This window comes from Chinchilla lanigera, unplaced genomic scaffold, assembly GCF_000276665.1.
Source record: "Chinchilla lanigera isolate Chin_1 unplaced genomic scaffold, ChiLan1.0 scaffold00019, whole genome shotgun sequence".
In the NCBI taxonomy this organism is placed as follows: Eukaryota; Metazoa; Chordata; class Mammalia; order Rodentia; family Chinchillidae; genus Chinchilla; species Chinchilla lanigera.
The window spans coordinates 11,935,329-11,955,420 of record NW_004955420.1 but is presented as its reverse complement, the minus strand read 5'-3'; the positions used below and the strand labels follow the sequence as shown (position 1 = coordinate 11,955,420).

The 20,092-nt window shown below is 45.0% G+C and overlaps 1 protein-coding gene and 1 long non-coding RNA gene across 2 annotated transcripts in view; one reads left to right on the top strand and one right to left on the bottom strand.

Moving 5' to 3' along the window:
* Positions 1-472: 472 nt before the first annotated feature.
* On the bottom strand, positions 473-2,064 carry LOC102026329. Its single transcript, XR_260707.2, has 3 exons — positions 1,877-2,064; positions 1,417-1,661; positions 473-1,025 (listed from the first exon to the last, which is right to left on the bottom strand). It is a non-coding gene; the product is annotated as an uncharacterized LOC102026329 (long non-coding RNA).
* Positions 2,065-2,117: 53 nt separating this feature from the next.
* Lmln (leishmanolysin-like (metallopeptidase M8 family)) overlaps positions 2,118-20,092 on the top strand; it is a gene marked incomplete in the record, with an annotated part of 86,270 nt that continues 68,295 nt past the window's right edge. Inside the window, 2 exon segments of the mRNA XM_013513591.1 lie at positions 2,118-2,149; positions 2,151-2,355. Of these exon segments, the coding sequence (XP_013369045.1) occupies positions 2,133-2,149; positions 2,151-2,355 (222 nt within the window).

Here is a 20,092-nt window from a genome sequence, read left to right as displayed (position 1 = left end):
GCACGAACCACCACCAGTTGGCATTGTTTGGTAAGCCCTAAGGAATTGAATTTGGAGAACGTAGGTTGAAGGGCAAGAAGTGCTCATCTTGGGCCTATGCTGGTGAGATTTAGTTCTTCAGAAACCTAACAGCGACCCTATAGTGTTCATTGTGCCCATTAAGCAGATGTGATAGGCAAAGATGTAACACAAACTGCTTAGGCTTGGCTTGGTGCACACCTGTAATGCCAGCACTGAGGCAGGATCACCACGAGTCTGAGGCCAGCCTGGGCTGCACGGCAAGACTGGCTCAAAAAAACACAAACCAAAGTACTGCCTAAGTGAGTAAAACCACAGTGTATATGGAGGAAGAGCGTCTCGGGAAGGGGAGATGGCAGAAAGATCTTAGAAAGAGTTAGTGAAATGGGGCCGTTTAGTGTGACAAAATGAGTGAGTGGGATTCAAGTCTAGAAAACTATACTGTGAGACTGTGTTCATAGAGGATTTTAGGCAACGTTGTAACCATTTAAAAAACTTGATTTGTGGGAGTGACCGAATTACCATTTTAGAATGATCCTAGTGGCAACCCAGGGGAAATGGGGAATCAGGCTTTGCACTCCTACTGGAGTTTTGAGCAGATTCCATCAATATTGATGGCAACTGCAAGAGAATGATAGAGGTCTCTCATTCTTTTGTTCAGTTCTTCATAGCTCCAAGGGAGTGGCTTTGTCTGCTGATCTGAAGGCTGCGAGGTTGAGGAGCCAGCAGGTGGTTTTGTGGGGCTAGGAACGGTTGTGAATTGCGCTGGGTGGCGCCTCTGGTAGTGAGGTTCTGGGATCCTTAGGGTCACAAAGTGAACTCCAGGTAGCTGCAGGTTGTGAGGCTGTGGACGTGTCCAAGAAGGCAGGCGATGCTTCAGACAGGGTTAGGTCTATAGAAGGCTTCTGAATGTCAGTCCCGTTTGTAGGAGGTAGGGGCTGGGGATTTAGCTCAGCGGCACAGCGCCTGCCTGGCAAGCGTGAGGTTGTGAGATCAATTCCTGGTACCTGAAGAAAAAAAAAAAAAGTTTTGTAGGAGGTAAAGTCCCAGTATTCTTAAAACATCATCACACCACTGATACCTGTACACACTCCACTAATAGCTTGTAAACAATTTCATTTCCTGGTAGTTGCTGTATTCAGGGTCTGAGTTTTGTATTTTGCTCTTCCAGGCCTACATGCAGGTAATGCAGATGTTCTTTTTTTTTTTTTTTTTTTTTTTTTTTTTTTTTTTTTTTTTTTTTTTTTTTTTTTTTTTTTTTTTTTTTTGGTTTTTCTCCGGTACCGGGAACCGAACTCACGACCTTGCGCTTGCCAGGCAGGCGCTTTTGCCGCTGAGCTAAATCCCCAGCCCCAATGCAGATGTTCTTATCACAGAGCCACATGCGCACCCCTTTACCTCTTGGGCTTTCATTTTTGTTTTCATGGGCTCCAGGGACAGCTGACCCAGTTTGCAGTTCTTTGTAGCTCCTCATGGCCTGTATTTTTTCTTTTGGTATTGGGACTCGAACTCAGGACCTCGTGCTCGTCAGGCAGGTGCTGTGCCTCTGAGCTACATCCCCGACCCCTTCATGGGCTAGTTTGGAAGGCCGTTTCCGTAATGGTCAGGATCCACTCATCTTGCCAGTAGATGCCAGTAGATTACTGTAAATGTAATTCTTGGTTAAGGTAAAATAGGGGTTGGATAAAACATCAAAGAGCACAACTTGCTTAAGAGGAAATAGTTTTGATGAAATGGGAGTAAAATTGGTGGCTTATGAAAAAATAGATTTCACTCGCCTTTCACATGGAAGACCACACCAAGCTCTCGCAGCTGCCTACGCGTCCGCCTGAGTACCTAGCACCCAGTGATTGCCCACCTGGGTGAATGAACCGGCAAGCTCCCTCGGTGAGACTCCCACCCACCGCCGTCGCCATGCGCGGCCACGCGCCCGTTCCCACAGCGCACCCCGCCGCGCCGCGGGCGGCGCTTATTGGACCGCCGGGCCCCGCCAGCGCGAGGGATCTGGGCCTCCGCGCTGCACGTGCGATGACGCCAGCCAATCGCAGCCGAGTCCCGCTGGCCCTCACTACCCTAAGCGGCGGGGCGGGCCGCGCGGAGGCGTCACGCGCTCCATGGTAACGACGCTCGGCCAAGATGGCCGCCGGGCGCGAGCGGGGCGGAGGAGCGGGTCCCGTGGGCTCAGGCTCGGGCCGCGCCCGCCGGCGCCGCAGCGGATCGCTGTGGGTTCCGGGCGTCTTGCTCCTGCTGGGCGGGTTCCCGGCCGGCGCCGCGTCCGCCTCCGTCTCCGTGGGCAGCTCGCCGCTCTGCAGGCACCACGTCCCCTCTGTCGGCGAGGTAGGGCGGTGCGGGCCGGGAGGTCAAGTGGCGCGGGAGTGATGGAGAGGGGCCTGGAGGGGAAGCGCCCTCGGGCGGAGGCCGAGCCCCTAGGGGGTGGGACCAGCCGTGGGCGCCCGGCGCCCTGCCCAGGGCCTCCGTTGTCCCCGCGAGGAGGCGGCAGCCCCAGAGCACTGCTTTCCAAACTTGAGCGTGCAGCGAGTCGCCCGTCCGCAGCCGCACTTAGGAAAGCGAAGCCCGCTGCCCTGCGCCCCACCTTGGGGCTCGGGTCTGGCCTGGCCGCAGAGTTGGTGATTCACACCCAGATGGTGGTGCTCGTCCGAGGCACACACTTTGGGAAGCGCTGACCTAACGCTTGGGGGAGGCTTTGATTAGTCGGAGCGCCAGACAAAGGCGCTGGGGGCTAGTTAGCTTCTCTGGAGACAACATTCAGTTTATTTTCAAGTTATTTTAGCACCTCTTTTGCTTTATTCTGCCCTCCCTGTGCTGGAGATTCCTGCCTCCTCCGCTCTGTACGTCTGTCCCGAAACTATTTGAGTTTCACTTTAAGTGCCAGCTCGGAGGCAGCCTGCGAAGACCCCCGCCCCCGCTTTCTCCACTGCACGGTATGGCTTCTCCGTCCTCTCTCCTGGCGCTCCAGCGAGCCCCGGCTTCTTGTTCAGGCGCGTCTTGCTGCTGTCCTTAAGTTGTAAGGTTACTTGGGACAAGGTGTGCGTTTCACACTTTGATTCCTTTGCGATTGTTAGCTCAGAGGTAGGTTCACAGTAATCTCTTCTTCCATAAAAGGAAGGACCAGACCCAAAGCAGAGCTGCATATTGTGAGCGGCTTTATAATTGGTCTCACTGCGTTATCAAGTAAGATCCATGTGGAAATTTTCAGTTCAGCCCAAGCGTCTAAATGCACTCATTTCTGTGGTAGTTTCCAGAAATGCTATCTACATCCTATTCATAACTATGTGAGCCAAAAGATTAAGTGTGAGGTTTGTGCTTGTATTGTGTCCTTTATCATGACACTGCATTTTCTTTTTTTTTTAGTTTAGTTTTGTTTTTTTTGAGACAGGGTTTCACTGTGCAGTTCAGTTCAGGCTGGCCTTGAAACTCACTTTGTAGCCCAGACTGGCTTCACACTTGCAGTGATCCTCGCACCTCAGCCTCCTGAGGGCTGAGAATACTGGCATGTGCCATCACACTTATCTGGCACTGCATTTTTGCTGAATTCTTTAAAAAAAGTAAAAAGTCCTCCAAAACCCTGCATTTTTGTTTTTAAGACTGGGTGGCTGTGTAGTCCAGGCTGGCCCTGAACTCTGCGTGATCCTCCTGCCTCAGCCTCCAGGAGTGCTGGACTACAGGCGTGCCCCACTCCCTGCATTTCTTTGTATTTAGATTAAAATAGGAGAAAGCAGGCCTGGCCACTCCCTGCATTTCTTTGTATTTAGATTAAAATAGGAAAAAGCAGTTCAAACATCTGCAAAATCTTTACATGCTTTAGTGCCGTGCCAGAAGATATATAGAGGGCCAGTCATGCAGGCGATAAAACAGTTTACCATCAGAGCCTGGCATTGTGGTGCAGAACTGTGATCCCAGCACTCTGGAGGCTGAGGCAGGAGGATCACTGCAAGTTCAAGGTCAGCCTGGGCTACATGGTGAGTTCAAGACCAACCTGGACTACGTAATGAGACTTTGTTTCAATAAAATAGACAAACAAAAAATTAAGAATTTACCAACAGACAAGGAATACAGTATAGGAAAGCCAAGAGTTTATTTAGGCTGCAGGGCCAGCTGTCAAGAGAGACAGTGGGCCAGTTTCCGAGAGGGATCTCCAGGTCAGGGTGAGAGACTGGGTTTTATAAGGCACTGAACCTGTGGGTGGGGTCTGCGGATGTAGGGAAGGGTTGGCAGATGTCTTAGCAAGCGGTTTTCCAGGGCGTCCTGTCTTATTAGTCTTCCCGGATGCCTGGACCCTCACTGAAGTTGTACATCACAATTACAAATTGTCAAGGCCTCTTGCTTCGGCCTTAGAAGGGCTCTTCAGGTTTAGATGAGGCTGTGTGTATGTTTTACCCTTTTTGGGAAAGATACAGCGTTAACGTAGGGGAGGAAAAGGTGGTTTTTGTATCTCCTTCCATCCTGTGCTGCTGCTTTCATCCTCCTAGTGTGGTTAGTGACCATCCCCCACATTCTGGCCGGAGTGTGTCAGATAAGAAGCTTAGATGCTGAGAATTTTACCCTTTTGCTACCACATCTAGTAGCTGTTTACTTCCGGTAGCCTCTGTGTTTTGGAGATGACCATTGTGAAAATTCTTTTTATGAAGCTGAAAAATTCCTGATACTTCCACTCCCCTTACCTCTTTGTGCCTCTTGGCTGAACCAGCTTAGTAGTGATAGTACTTAAGATATTAAAGGCAAGCTGTTTAAAATTCTGCAGGGTTCTCCCTAATCTGTTTCCCTAGTCCTGCATAGAATCTTTGGTAACAAGTTGTTCGCACCGTGCTCCTTGCTTTAGCCTGGACAGGGCATAGTGAGAACTATTACACACATGCTGGTGGCTGCAGCCCTGTTAGATGCTACAGGAAATTACTGTAAATATTTTTTCTTCTTTTCTTGTGATGGTTGGTGGTAAAATACAAAACACTGACTTATTTTACTTGTTCTGAACTAAAAGTTAAAGTTCTTTTTTTTATTATATCACATTTTTATTATATCACATAAATCAAAACAAAACCAGAATAGTATGATGAACTGGATGGACCCCTCACCTAACTGTAATACCTCCCAACATTCTGACATTTTTTTGTTGTTGTATTCTTGCTGTTTTTGAGACAGGGTCTCATTATGTAGCCCAGGTTGACCCTCCTGCTTCAGCCTCTCAAGTGCTGGGATTCTAGGTGCCCACTACCATGCCTGGCTCATTTTGATATTCTTGTTCCACATACTTCCAGTCGATCCCATCTTCCCACTTGATTTATTGTTCTTTTTTTAATTTTTTTTTTTTTTTTAGTAAAATGTCTGCTGAAATATCATGAGTGTGTCTATGTTCGTGCAGGTAAAACCAACAATCCTATCACAATATAGTTTTCCATCTCCTCAGAAAGTCCCCTCCTGACCTATTATTATAGACAGCTAAATTGTATTCCCCCCCCCCTCCGGTACCGCGAATCAAACTCACAACCTTGCACTTGCCAGGCAGGCGCTGTGCCATTGAGCTAAATCCCCAGCCCCATAGACAGCTAAATTGTAAATAATACAGTTAGACACGGCTGGGCCCACAGCACAGAAGACATGGTCAGAAGCACAGTCACTGAAGGCCAGGTTTCAAGAAAAAAAGGAACCATCCAAATGCTTCGTAGGGATTAATGGCAGTGATTGATATTCTAAGTAGGCATCAGTCACCTTGGGTGGGGGACCAAAAACCTCCCTAGCCCATTCTTTCCCGGAAAACCCTTGTTCCTTCCTTGTATGCTTGCTGTGTGACTTGCTTCCCCATTTGATGCCCACTTAATCAATATTACCTAAGCGGCTACACTTGTAACCTTATTGGTTCACCATACCTTTGTCCTACCTCACACCTACCTTGTGATTTCCCATTGGGTCAGTATTACCTAAGTGGCTATGCTTGTAATCTTGTTAGTTGACTAGTTGTGTCCCATCTTAAACCTGCCTCACCTCATGGCTTTGCTCAGTAAGCCCCCTTGAGAAGAGAGTCTGTGGGTAGCCCGCTTTCCAAGCTCCCTTTCTGTCTTTAGAAGCTTTCTTCTAAAGCTTAACCTCCATTGTTCCTAGAATTCATTATTTTATTTTATTTATTTACTTATTTTTTGTTTTTTTGAGACAGGGTCTTGCTATGCAGTTCAGGCTGGCCTTGAGCTCACTTTGTAGCCCAGGCTGGCCTCGAACTCACAATGATCCTCGTACCTCAGCCTCCTAAGTACTGGGATTATAGGCCTGTGCCATCACACCCAGCCCATTTCTTGATTTTAGAGAATATAACGTTGGTGTTCTGGACTTCTAGCAGGTTGGGAGTTATATTTCTTTTGTATTATTTGGAAGGCCATATATCATCCCTATACCATCTGTCCTACATCATTTGGAGATCCCACCAAGATAATTGGATGAAAATAAATTTGCTTTTGTTTCCTTGATTCTATATTATGACTCAGTCAAAATTTTTATACTTTACATTTTATTTTACTGTCTTTGTCAATTGCTTAGTGTTTTGTTAAAATGATGGTAAGGTTAAGTTGAGAACATAGGAAGGTTATGTTCTTCTTTAATGGAACCTTTTGTTCCTGTTTTATATATGTTGTATTTGGAGTTAGTTGCTGAATTTACTAGTATTCTTTGGCTGTTGTAGTTTGTTATCGCAGGCAACAGCACTAAGGAAAAATAGTGTTAGAGCGCCCCCTACTGGACTGTAGTGTGAAATGCTGTAAAATGGTCTTTCTGAAAAGAGAAATCTAATCTATATTTAGCTCAGGCTTTTATCCTTTATAGAACTTTAACAAACAGTGGTCACTCTGCCCGCTAGTGAAAGGCTCTTAGAGCAGCCACCATACTCTTAAAAGGAGAGGACAGGTTGTTCGGCACCCTCTAGTGAATCCCCATTGAACCCAATGGCCAATGGACTGTTGACCAGACAGGCAACTGGATTCCTTTCTGGAGACTGATCTCTGGTTGTGGGGACCAAGGGAAACTGAGAGGACAACTGTGTGGGGTCCTGGCCAGGGCTGCTCTCTGCAGAACCCGAAGGTCCCTCCTCAGTGGAATTTCGAGTCCCAACAACCTGACAGGGCAGCCAGCAGAAAAGTCTCGTTGGCTGTTCTTCCCTCTTGCACTCCTCAGTGAGGTGAGAGGTAACTTTCTTGGGTCTTCTGGTATCCTGTGTCCCAGAGTGACCAGAGACGATGCTGTTAGCGCCCTTTCTAAAAGTTGAGAGTTGAGCTATAGGTTTGGACTTCTCTCTGCTAGTAAGTTAGAAACGCCAGTTTTTCTCCAAGTTGCTGGGAGTTCACTTTAGAACCACCTTGTCATTAGAGCACTCTTCGCTCTAGAAATCAGGCTGAGGCAGCTTGCAACAACTGTTTGCCTTTTTTTTTTTTTTTTTTTTTTTGGTACCAGCAATCGAACTTAGGACCTTGTGCTTGCCAGGCAGGCAGTGTGCTGCTGAGCTAAATCCCCAGCCCCTTCTGTTTGCCTTTCAACAGAGGAAAAGCAGCTATCAGGAGAATGGTTTACATTTGTGCCTTGTATATGCTCACTGAGAGTAAGAGATTTTAGTCAGCCTTTTTCTTCTTCCACGTGCATGTAGAAGCATGATAGATGTGCCTTTACTAACATGTGAGTTGTGATTGCTAGGTGATAAATATAAATTTAACCTGTGAGCTTCAGAGATGTAAAAATTCTTAAAATGGACTTGGATAAAGCATAGCTTTGTCTGGCTGCTAGAAAAGGTTACCTAGGTGATTAGGTAGATAACAGGAATGTCTTAGAGACTTTGTCCTAAGGCCTGGGATGGGTTTTTTCTTTGTACCAATCTTACCAGACTATCTCTAGAGGTGATCTGTTTTGCAGGTTGAGAAGCACTCCAGATACTTCCAACTCTCTTTTTGGTATTTGCCCTTGTTCTCTTTCATAGAACTAGAAAACAGTGGTTTAATGTTAAACAGTGCTACCTTCTTTAAACATAGCTGTTACCGCTGAGATCAGTTGTTCCTTGTGCTTATAAAAAATATCTGCTGGAGTTAACTGTTCGAGGTCCTGGGAAAGATAGGGTCCAAGCCCATAAAAGATGTCTAGTCTGTGAAAGGCGTCTAGTCCACCTTGGCCTATCTTCTGGTCTCTCTCCGACCCTCTAGTGGAGTCAGCCTGGGGGACACCTTGAGGGCACTGAAATCAAATAGAAATTACAGGGACACTGATTCTTTTCTTTTTGCATTTTGCTAGGGAGCTCAATGCAAAATCTTTTACTCCTTTGGAATGTATACTTAAGCACTGGCAGAGGTTCAACCCTCACATATTGAAAAAGAGCAGTTTATTATTTTTCTGCACCCACATATGGCCTGCATACCCCCTGGAGCCAAGATAGAATGCAGAGGGAAATATTGATTATGATGTTTCACAACTAGAATTGTATTGTAAAAAAGAGGAAAAATAGTCAAAATTACTCTGTATTCAGACTTTCTTTGCATTAAGAAAGAATCCTTACTTGTGTTCAGATGTAAATGTGAGCCGCAGGAAACCTTATGAGGTCCACTGTCACTGAGCCTGAGGCTGCTCTCCCTTGATCTTCATAATCTGAGGCGAGGTTTCCAAAACAACCCTAATCCAAGCCCCACCCACTATTATTGAGTCTGAGGCATCCCCTGCATGCTCTTCAGGTTTTGAGGGCAAAGCTTCCAGGCCAGCCATGATTAAAACCTCCATGACTGTATCCATTCTTAGCTGGTTTTGTTCAAGCTCCTCAAGGACAATCTCTCTTACAAGAAATAAATAAGGAATTTAGAACCACCTGCATTCATGTGTCCTTTTCTCTCAGTGACCTAAAACAGATCAAGCTAGATCTAGGAGAGTTTTCAGAAGACCCTGATAAGTACAGTGAGGTCTTTAGAGGACTTACTCAAAGCTGTGAACTAGACTGGAAAGATGTAATGTTATGTTTAAATCAAACATGGACTTCTAATGAGAGACATAGGGTACAGACTTTAATCTGTGAATTTCTTAAGTGTATTACAGATACCTGGGGATATCTGTTTTCAGAGTGGGTTTCAGTAGAGCCTAGCCAGCACTGCTATAGAGGGAAGTTACCTGTGTGACTGGGTGTAAAACCCAGAATGTCTTGAAGATCTCTTTGTCCTAGGGCCAAGAGTTCTTCTGGACTATTACTTGTCTCTATAGGTAATAGATAGATTTCTTTTGCAGGCTGGGATTTTAAAACTTTTGATTCAGAGTCATTTATTAAAAAGTAAGCCCTAAACAATGTACTTGGAACACTTTATTTTCTCTCTGTCTTTCAGAAGGTTGAAAGCAGCCATTCAGGTTCTTTCATCAGTTTAATTTTCTGCTTGGCAATGCAGTTGGAGCTTTTGTCTCTGGAGGCATGTTTTGCTAAGGATTTGAGAAGTCCACTCTAGAAAAGCTCTTGATCTTAACTGTCTTTCTGCACCTGAGATGGTTAGGGTTTAGTTCTTGCGCCGTATTTGGAGTTGCTCTCCTGTCCCTTCTCCACTGTCCTGCCCCAGAGAAGTAACACAGTTCACAACAGTGTTTGTTCCAAGACAGTTCTCTCCTTTGAGGCTTCTGAATTTCAAGACCAAGTTTCCAGAATTGTGAGCTTCCCTCCCTGGGGCCCTTCCAGAGTGACACTGACCTTCACTTATCTCGGGGCCAGATTCAGAAACTGGTACAGATTTAATCCTGAAGCTCTCAAAGAATAAATGTACAAGTTTTAGTGCAAGTTTATCTGGCTTTTAGTCCTTAGGCAGGACTGAAGATTATCTTCTCTCTCCCCTCAAGAATGATGCTGACTGATTTTTCCAGCACAGGGCAGACTGACTCATTTTTATAACACAGATGAGTTCATTGATAGAACAAAACATTCCTAGGGAACCTTACAAGTTTAGTAACAGGTTTGTTTGTTTTTTTGTTTTGTTTTGTTTTCCAGTACCGGGAATCGAACTCATGACCTTGAGCTTGCCAGGCAGGCGCTGTGCTGCTGAGCTAAATCCCCAGCCCCTAGTAACAGTTTTTAATGAGAACAAATATTTTAAAAATAGGCACACCTCCAATCCTCAGGGGACTGCCTCTCGTTTCATGATCTCGCTCCAGAACATTTGCTAGGCTGACCGTTATTCTTGGAGATATGCTAACAGAGCTCTAAAAAGAAAGGCTTATACTTAACTGTGGTCCAAGGGTCACAGGAAAAATGGGAAAAACTATTATAAGTAGACGTCTGCAGCAGGGCGGGTTGGAGCCTTGGCAGGCCTTCCCCTGCTGTTTGGAATTCATACTTATCTCCAAAGAGTGCCACCTTGTCTTTTTCTACACCCAAATTTGGCTTGCGTACCCCTGGAAATACTTAAAATTCCTTTGAACAGTCTGGCCCTTTAGAGGGAACAGTTATATGTGGCTATCAGAACAGCAGTTTTGGCTATCAGCTGTGACTATGCAACAGCCATTGCTATCAAAACAACAGTGAGAAGCCTATATAGCAGGATATTCCAGTGAGGTAAACCGTCAGCCAAGGGCCCATCTTAAGAAACTGTCTTTGCTTTCATAGATGCAAAAGGTTTTTATTCCTTCTGATTCTTATTATGAGATCTCTGTTAATTGACCTACAAAAAGTTCTGACTCGTCATTTATAATTACAAATTTAAAAACTGTAAAAGTTATTTTAATTCAACTTGGCCAAATACCTCTGAGTGCACGCTGGTCTGTTAACAGTTGTCTTATGTGTGCTGTCTGTCTGTTCCATTTATGACTGGTTACAATGTTTACATCTGTTTTTATTTGAGCTCAACAGTTTTTGTCTTCTCTTGGCCTTTTTGGATTTTTAAAACATTTGTCTATACTTTAAGTTGACTAACAAATGTCATGAGAGTTAAGGACACGCTTCCGCCTAGGTTGCCAACTGGTCAAAATGGTGTCACGACTAGTTTTACAAATGCAGTGCATATTGTTGTCTGTATACAATAACTTGAGAATCTTTCATTGGTCAAAAATGTGTTAAGTGTTATGATCTGGTTCTTATAGGTCATCAAAAATTTGTTAAGATAATTAAATGGGTTTCCTTTAGGCATAAGGAAACTGCTAGACAGGACTCCAGTTAGTGAATATAAAGGAGCAGCTGCCTACAAATATTTCCTTCTGGTCTTTTCTCACTAATGGGACCCCAGGAATTTCCATAGCCTTATGGGAGACACACCCTAATAAATGCTGCTAAACGTATTTTTGTGGTATGTTTACATTAGTTATTATCAAAAGGCTAAGCTTCCTATGGGTAAAACAAAGTTTCATTAAAAGATGCTCTTGGCATCTGGGTATGGTGGCACATGCCTGTAATCCCAGCACTTGGGAGGCTGAGGCAGGAGGATTGCTGCGAGTTTGAGGCCAACCTCGGCTACAAAGTGAATTCAAGGCCAGCCTGAAATGTATAGTGAAACCCTGTCTCAAAAAATATACATATAAATAAAAAAGATGCTGTTGGTACAGAACTACATTAAGAGACAAAGGTTTCCATATAGCTGTGACGTTCATTATTGTTAATCTCATGGTGTACTAAATGTATTCATGCCTTCCGGGTGTACAGGTCTTCTAAGTTGTAAAAGTAGGATTGTTTATGATGGTAACCTTTTCTAAACTCAGGTATCTGTGTTTCTCTTGTGCTGCAGCTACTTGTGATAAGGGGTATATGTCAAACCAACATGAGTCTACCAGTTAAATGCTAATTTAAAAAAAAAACAAACCTTCTTTGATGTGTGTGCTATATACGTGTCACTACACTTAGAGATGCTTAGGCAACAAGCAGTCCAAATGATATTGCACACTAAAAATTAAATGCAGACATTATAAACATCAAGGTACATTTGTAGATAGGTGCACCCTCCTTGGTGGCATCCTACTGAAGGATACAGATTAGGTGAGAGTAGGAGGAGAGGTCATTCCAGAGAAGGAAAAGCATAAGCAAGCGTGAACAGTGTGAGCAAAAGAAGAGGTGAGAAATAGACATAAAAGTCTGATGTGGTGGTGCCCACCTGTCATCTCTATACTTGGGAGGCTGAGGCAGGAGGATTGTGAATTTGAGGCCAGCTTGGGCTACATAGTAAGTTCAAGGCCAGCCTGAACTACATAGTGAGACCTTGTTTCCAATAAACAAAACAAATCAACAAATCAGAATCTGTATTCAGAAAATAGCAATTATTTACTTTGGAGGAAAAGAAGTGTAGGAGAAAGAAAGGAAATGTAGTACTAGTTGTTGTTCCTCATCTTTTTCCCCTTTGGTTTTTTGAGACAGGGTCTCACTCTGTAGTCCAGACTGACCTTGAACTCACTATGTGGTCTATACTAGCCTTGAATTCACAGCAGTCCTCCTGCCTCAGCCTCATAGGTGCTGGGTTTACAGGTGTGCGCCACCATGCTCAGCTGGGAAAAGTCATCTTAATAAAAATATAATAGTGAACACTTTTTGTGCATTTATTTATTGTCAGTCAGTTCTATGCATTAACCTGTACTGTTACTGCTCTACACACAAGAAAAGCTGTGATCACAGAGAAGTTGGTGCTTGGCAGAGAGCTGGGGGCGGAGTGGAGGAGTCTTATGATGAGTCCAGGATGCGACTCTAACCACAGCCACTAGAGTGCGCTAGAGATTAGTGAAGGACTCAGTCCTCGACTTCCTTTGCACAGTGAGGACCCCGTGTCCTCCTTGTGCTTTCACTGTGACCAGCACAGTGCTCTCTTAGCATCTGGGTAGTCTGGGTTTGATCCCCTCCCAGGGTCTCCTAAAGCAACAATAGAACTGTTACTTGGAGACTCACTGTGTAGCCCAGGCTGGCCTAGAACTTGCATCGATCTTCCTGCCTTAGCCTCCCAAGTGGTGGGATTACAGGCATGTGCTGCCACACCTGGTAGAAGTTTTATACCAGAGTGATTTCTATGGCATTTGATTTAATGCTGTACATGAGGGCTTGACTTATTGTTTCATTGATTGACTACAGTCTTAAGAAAATGAAGAAGAATGTTAAAAGTGTGCTTACCAGGCCGGGGATGTAGCTCAGTGGCATAAGTGCTTGCCTGGCAAGCCTGAGGGCATGAGTTTGATTCCTGGTGCCAAAAAACAACAAAAAAAGTGTGCTTACCTTAAAAATGTGCCTTGTCTGTAGCTGTTACCTTGTGTGTTACACACAAAATGAAAATGTTCTCCTATCCAGAACCATCATTACCTTCAGCAAAAAAGTCGTTCACATCATTGATGAACAAGTAACGTGCTGACATAAGTCTTCAGATATCTGCACTTTTCTCTCACTGCCTGACCAAGGGGAAAGTATCACCCAATGGTGGTATTGAACTGTACGAGTTTGTCAGTTGCTGACATAGGTCACCTATGGATACAAGAGCATAAAAAGCATTCTGTGAGGATTCATTGGAAAGGGCACCATGTATGTTGCTATTCTCTGTAAGTTGTATGCTGCATGCCCTTTACATCAGCAAAATTTGTAATATGCTTATATGTGTACATGTAATAACTATGCGTGTACACACACACACATATATGCAGGTTATTAAACATTTATTAACACTGTTATTAAAATCTCACAATCTCTGGGCAGCTGTGCTTTCAACCCAGATGTGTCATTAACATGAGAGCCCGTGGTCTTGCTGCCCATGTGTGACCCTGTAGGCAGTTCGCCGCCCCTCCACCCAGAATGGCTGTCTCCTGTTGGGGAGGGGCTGCTCCTGTGTGCGCTACTCCCGCATGTTGGGAGAGAGAGGGGGGCTGCTCTGGTCAGTTCTCCCATCAGTATGGTTAGACTGATTGAATAAGCTCTTCAGAAAGCAAAAAAACTACTTTCTGAATGGTTATAGCTTCCTCACATCTAGAAAATGCAGACTACCCTGTTGGGACACATAGTGCATGGACTGATTGGGATAAGAGGACAGGAAGTGATTCCAAGGGACCGTAAGGAGAGCGTCAAATGCTGTTTGGACACATTCGTTATCACCACTGGGGTGATGGTTTCCAGGCTTTTCAGAGATGCTCTGCTGGACAGTCACCACATGCTGTCCTGCCCCACTCTATGTTTCCCAAAGATAAGGTCTAACCAGAAAAAATTGACAACCCATCTGCCTATTCCTGCTGTACTTGCCACTGCGAGTAACCGCAGAGCCAGAGAATACTGAGGTCTAATCTTCTGTGTGACACTGGCTATCATGGTGGTTACGAGCAGCTAGGGCTGGTTTCAGTTAGGTCATTCTAGTTTTGTGTTATTTTGGGGGAAACACAGTATGTTACTATGCTGAATACTACACTTTGGTATATTAGCTAAGAATGAATAATCCTGTGCTGGGAGGCTGGAGAGAAAAAGCTACAAAAAATGGCTTTCGCCCCAGATGGCTCACTGGAGATGTTAGTAAGAATTGCCTCCTCAGTATTCTATAGCCATGACGAGGAGGAGACCAAGGAGAGAAAACAAAGAGACCTAGAAAAAGCAGCTTCTTTTGCTGCAGCACTAAGAGAAACAGACCCTACGTCTGATTCTCGGGGCCCCAAGAAGAACTCGATGACTACATTCATCTGCTACCGCTGTTAAAAGCCAGGCCACCTCAAGAGGAACTGCCCTAAGAAGCCCCCTGGGCCATGCCCTGAATGCAGAGGTGACCACTGGAGATCGGTCTGCCCTTTGAAGCAGAGGACCCAGAGCTCAGACCCATCCTACCAGTTAGTCCAACAGGAATGAAGGGGCCCAGGGCATACTCTGCCTTCTTCCTCTGGCCAGACCGTCATCTCCATGGAGGAACCCCGGGTAATTACGACTATAGAGGAACAAGAAAACAGCCTGTTGCTAGACACAGGTGCAAGTCTCTTGGTCTTTCTTTTCAATCCTGGCCTTCCTTCCAGCCGTCACACCTCAGTGACAGGAGTCACTGGTGAGGAGGTAGTATGTTATTTTTGACAACCCTTAGGCCGTAACTACTTATTAGATCCTTCTTGCATATCTCTGTTTAACTGAGAAACCACTTTGAAGATACTACCATGTATTACAGCAGCCATTGATATTTTCCTACCAATCTGCCCATAACTCTGTAATGTTTGTATTGTTCCTATGCTATTTTGTAAATGGATGTAAGTTTATTGCTGTATGTTTCCTACAAAAAAAAATGGTGTGTGTTCACCTCAGAACTGCAACCTGTTATAGAGCCACTACCCCCCCCAAATTATACTTTGAAAAAAACATTTTCATCTCTTTAAGAAAAATTATTGTACAAATTTCTAGAAAGTCTTGATACTACCTAATAAAATAGAAATGATGATAAGAAAGAAAAGCGTCCTAAAATTTTATGGCTCTCTAGGCTCAAATCCCTAGCACTGCATTTCAGAGAAAACACCTCCTTTGTGTGGAACAGACTGTGGGAAGCACCAGTGCACATATGCTGCTTTAAAAGTGAAGGTGTCGAGCCTGGCGTGGTGGCGCACACCTGTAATCCCAGCACTCGGGAGGCTGAGGCAGGATGATTGTTGCAAGTTCGAGGCCGGCCTGGGCTACAAAGTGAGCTCAAGGCCAGCCTGAACTGCATAGCGAGACCTTGTCTCAAAAAAAAAGTGAAGGTGTCACCAATGCCTAATAGTGCCAGTTTCCTAGTTTTGCTGTTTCTAAATAGCACACCAAATGAAGCAAGATGGTGTGTGACTATAATCCCCGCACTCTGGGCAACTGAGGCAAAAAGATCCCAAGGTGGATTCCAAGCTGACCAATTTTGTGACTTAGGGAAACCCTTCGTGCGTATCTGAGAAAAATGTCTGAGGATATTCTTGTAGTTCATTGTGGAGATGCAAGCTGCAAGCCCCAGTAATGCAAAAGTAAAAAACTAATAGATGATAGCGAAATAGAAAGATTCATAGATGCTTAGATAAAAATAATAAGTAGCCACTGATTTACTTAGTATGAAGAAGAAGTTGAGCCATAAAGTTTTCTTATCAGTGATGGAACCCCAAGGCATGACCTCACTTCCAGGCAAGGAGCCCAAACAGAACTCAGAACCCTTGTAACAAGCTTCACAATCTACTAGCGGTGTCTCCCAAGCTCATTTGCCTGGAGACACTCAAGAGTGAACATGCTGAGCTGCTTCTCCACTTCCCGAGGCTGCAACCTCAGGACCCCAGGCAGAGAAGGTGTATGTGAAAGATTGAGAAGCGTTAACTCCATCCAGAGCCACAGGGCATGAAGTGGGAGCCACCTAACTGACAGCCCAGGGACGATCTCCCCAGGACTGACCACCAGTGACCTACCAAAATGACAGTACTGTAGTGGATTGATAAGTGGTGGTCAACGTATATCCCCCAGCTGAACCGAGTGAGCCTGGTGCTGGGTGTGGGAGGCCCACCTGGGGATGGTTGCCAGCGGCATGAGAGGTAGAACCCAAGAAGGAGGGGTTAGGCTGTTGGGAGCAGAGAAAGGCTGTTGGAGCTGGTGGAAGCTGTAAGGAGCTGTTGGTTGTTTTGGAGGAGCTCATCATGCTGGCTTTCCTGATGAGCTTGGCTGTTTTCATCCTCCAAGGAGCTCAGGACCTCATTGGCACTGAAAATAGCTTCGGTTCACTTTGGGGGAGCTCTGGTCCTCACTCAGCATCGCTTCCTGGCTCCGGAGGGGAAGAAGGTGCATAGCTCAGGCTCCTGAAGAAGCTTGCTGCATTGGCTTCCCTGATGGGAACTTGGCTATCTTGATCATCAGAGGAGCTCGGGACCCCACTATTGAGGACGGCTGTGGTACCTTTCAGGGGAGCTCTGGTTCTTCTGACCACTGCTTCCTGGTCCAGTGCAGATCCCTCAGCCTGCTAACACAGATCCTTCATCCCGCTGGCACAGACTTCCTAGATTCCACCACTGACCTTTGGGCCTTCCCAGCACAGATCCATGAAACAGGCCTGCATGAGACATTGTTATGGGCTCCAGGCCTGCAGGTGGACTCGTGGGAGGCATTATTATGAGCTCTAGGTCCTCAGCTGGACTCATGCAGGACATTATCGTGGGATCCAGGCCCTCAGCTAGATTCCTTGGTCTTTAGTGTGTGGACAGATTTCCTGCACTCTTTTGTATATCATTCTTTGGGTGACAGTTATAAATAATCACATAAAGTATGTATCCTGTATTACATTGTTCCCCTTGTAAAAATAAGCTCCAAACCCACACAGGTACTCATGTGAAGTCTCCCTAAGTCCAGACACCAACAAGACCGAAACTCGAAAGATCCCAGGGCAAATCTCAGAGATACCCAGGCCCCAAGATACCCAGGAGCTCTGCACAGAGCTCCCCAGAGCTGGCAGCAATAAAGTTAGACAAAGGTGTCCCGGTGTAGAGACCAAAGTCACAGTGACCCGCCCCCCAGAGACACTGAACCAGCCTGGCCCAGCCACCCCTGGAAGTTACCTGGGAGGGAGCTATGCCAAAGTCCAGCCAGTGTGGTCAGTGCAGGCAGTCAGGCTGCCCTCCCCCCTCAAGCCCTGCATGCCAGTTTTCCTGGGCAGGGAACCCTTCTACTGTGGTCCCTTCCTCCCAAGCACCTCCACGATCCACACCTCTACCCGACAGGCGCTGGTGATGGGAGGAGATGCGATGACAAGGAGTTTTGAGACTTGCTTCTCTGAGGGTGGTGAAGTTTAAGACACATGGTTATTGGATAGTAAACAGCTTTTTAGCACAAAATGTGTAGATGAGCAAGGAGACCCATATATCACTTCAGTTGGAGTCAGAAGAAGGCCTGAGGCTTTCTGAGCCTAACGGAGATTCTGAACTGTTAACTCATGCATTGCCTTGTGTACCAGATCATCCTAAAATACCTTCTTCAGGAGAACATCAGTCCATCTCCTACAGAGCTGCATGTCTCTGCAGAAACCTTTATTGTGCACATGGCTGCACTTTTAAAGCAAAACGCTTCAGCAGGTGAGCTCATTGTGCCACCTGCTCAGCCCTGTGGAGGGTCTTGGACACCAGGTATACACGTGTATCCAGTGTAAACTCATGGTTCATGGGAAGGGCCACACACTTGTCACACTGAGTGTGATCAGCATTCTTTGCCACCAGAATCCGTGATGCCAGTGGATCCCTCATCCACGGCTTCGGACCCCGCACAGATAGCAGGCCCATGTAATCCTAAGAGTTGTTAGGGTTTGGAAGACGCAGGTGAGGAGAATGAGGCAGAGAACAACAGGGAAAGTGGCAAAGCTTCCTCCAGTTTAGGTCTTCAGGACTTTGATTTCCTTCAAGTAATAGGGAGAGAAAGTTATGCAAAGGTACTGCGAGTTCAATGTAAATTAAACAGATCGTGCCTATGCAGTGAAAGTGGTGAAGAAGGGGCATGCCAGCCTTGACCGGGTACACGTGGAGAAGCGTATTTTGGAGCAGGCATCAAGTCTTTCTTTTCTTGTTGGACTGCATTCTTGTTTTGAGACAGAAAGCAGACTGTTCTTTGTTCTAGACTACGTAAGTGGAGGATTTGAAATTAGATAATTTATTACTGGACTCAGAAGGGCATATTCAATTCACTGATTATTGCTTGTGTGAGGAGATAAGACCAGCACTTTCTGTGGCGCTCCTAGTTACCTTGCTCCTGAAATTCTAAGAGGAGGTTATTATGCTTTCGGTGTGGACTGGTGGACTCTTGGGGTATTAATGTGTACGATGATGGTTGGAAAGTCTCCATTTGATCTTGTGGAGAGCCCTGGTAATTCTGATCGCAGCACGGACAGTAATCTCTTGTAAGTTATTTTGGAAGGAAAAATTCACATGTCCTCTTGTGTGTCTCTACAAGTGGTCAAGTGTCCTGGAGAGTTTTCTGAAGAAGGACCCAGAGGAACGACTGGGTTGTCACCCTTGAACAGGCTTTGCGGATATGCGGGATGACCCTTCTTTGAAAGTGTAGACTGGAGCATGATGGAGCAAAAGCAGGTGGTGCCTCCCTTTAAACCAAATATTTCTGGAGAATTCGGTTTGGACAGCTTCAATCCTCAGTTTACTAGTGAACCTGTCCAGCTCACTCCAGATGACAGTGATGTTGTGAGGAAGATCTGTGGATACGACTTTGCAGGCTTTGAGGATCAGTCGCGAAGAATAGGTCTGATCCTCATTTTTCAACTGAGCATTCTGCTTATGTTGCTGTTGAATGCATGGAAAAACGTGTCACCAGCTTGGATCCAAGTAACCATTTCATAATTGTCTGGAAGTTATTTCTTTTTTATAGTTATATTTAGATGTAATACTTGATTCTTATAGTCTGTAATAGAGAATACTGAATTTTTTTGCTGGTGGAGTTACTTTTTTGCTTTGTTTTGTTTTGTTTTGTTTGTTTTTCTTCTGGGACCAGGAATTGAACTCAGGACCTTGTGCTGCCAGGCAGGCGCTGTGCTGCTGAGCTAAATCCCCAGCCCCCATAGAGTTACTTTTTATGATTTGACTTAAGTAATGATGAGGCAATTGCTTGTTAACCATATTTGTAAACAAATTCCATTTGTTGAGACAGGTTCCTAAATTTTTTTCTTATTGCTTACTATACAGGAAAATCATTTGTCATTTAAGTAGAATGTCATAACAACGCCTGTTTCTCTCCAAACTATATTACCTATATATTTGGGCCCCAGTTTATGCAGTCTTCAGGGAATCTAAAAAATAGTAACAATTTTGAATCAATCTGCAGAAAACACATATATTATAGTTCTATCTCCCTAGTTAGGCTTTTTTTTGGTCTTTTTTTTAATTTTAAAGAGTAAAAGAAGCATAACATAGTAATGGGGGGGCTTACCAAATTACAGACAAAGTGGTAGGAAATTGTCAATGGTTATTATTTTACATATTGTTATCTACAGGATAGCTTCTCAGGAAAACAAATAGACAGATAATAGTGGGTTACAGACAAAAGAGGTAGGAGATTATCAATAGTTGTTGTACTATACTTTGGTATCTTCAAAGTGGCTTCTAAAGAAAATAAATAGAGCTATACATGAGTAACCTATTGAATAATCATTGACTATTCTCA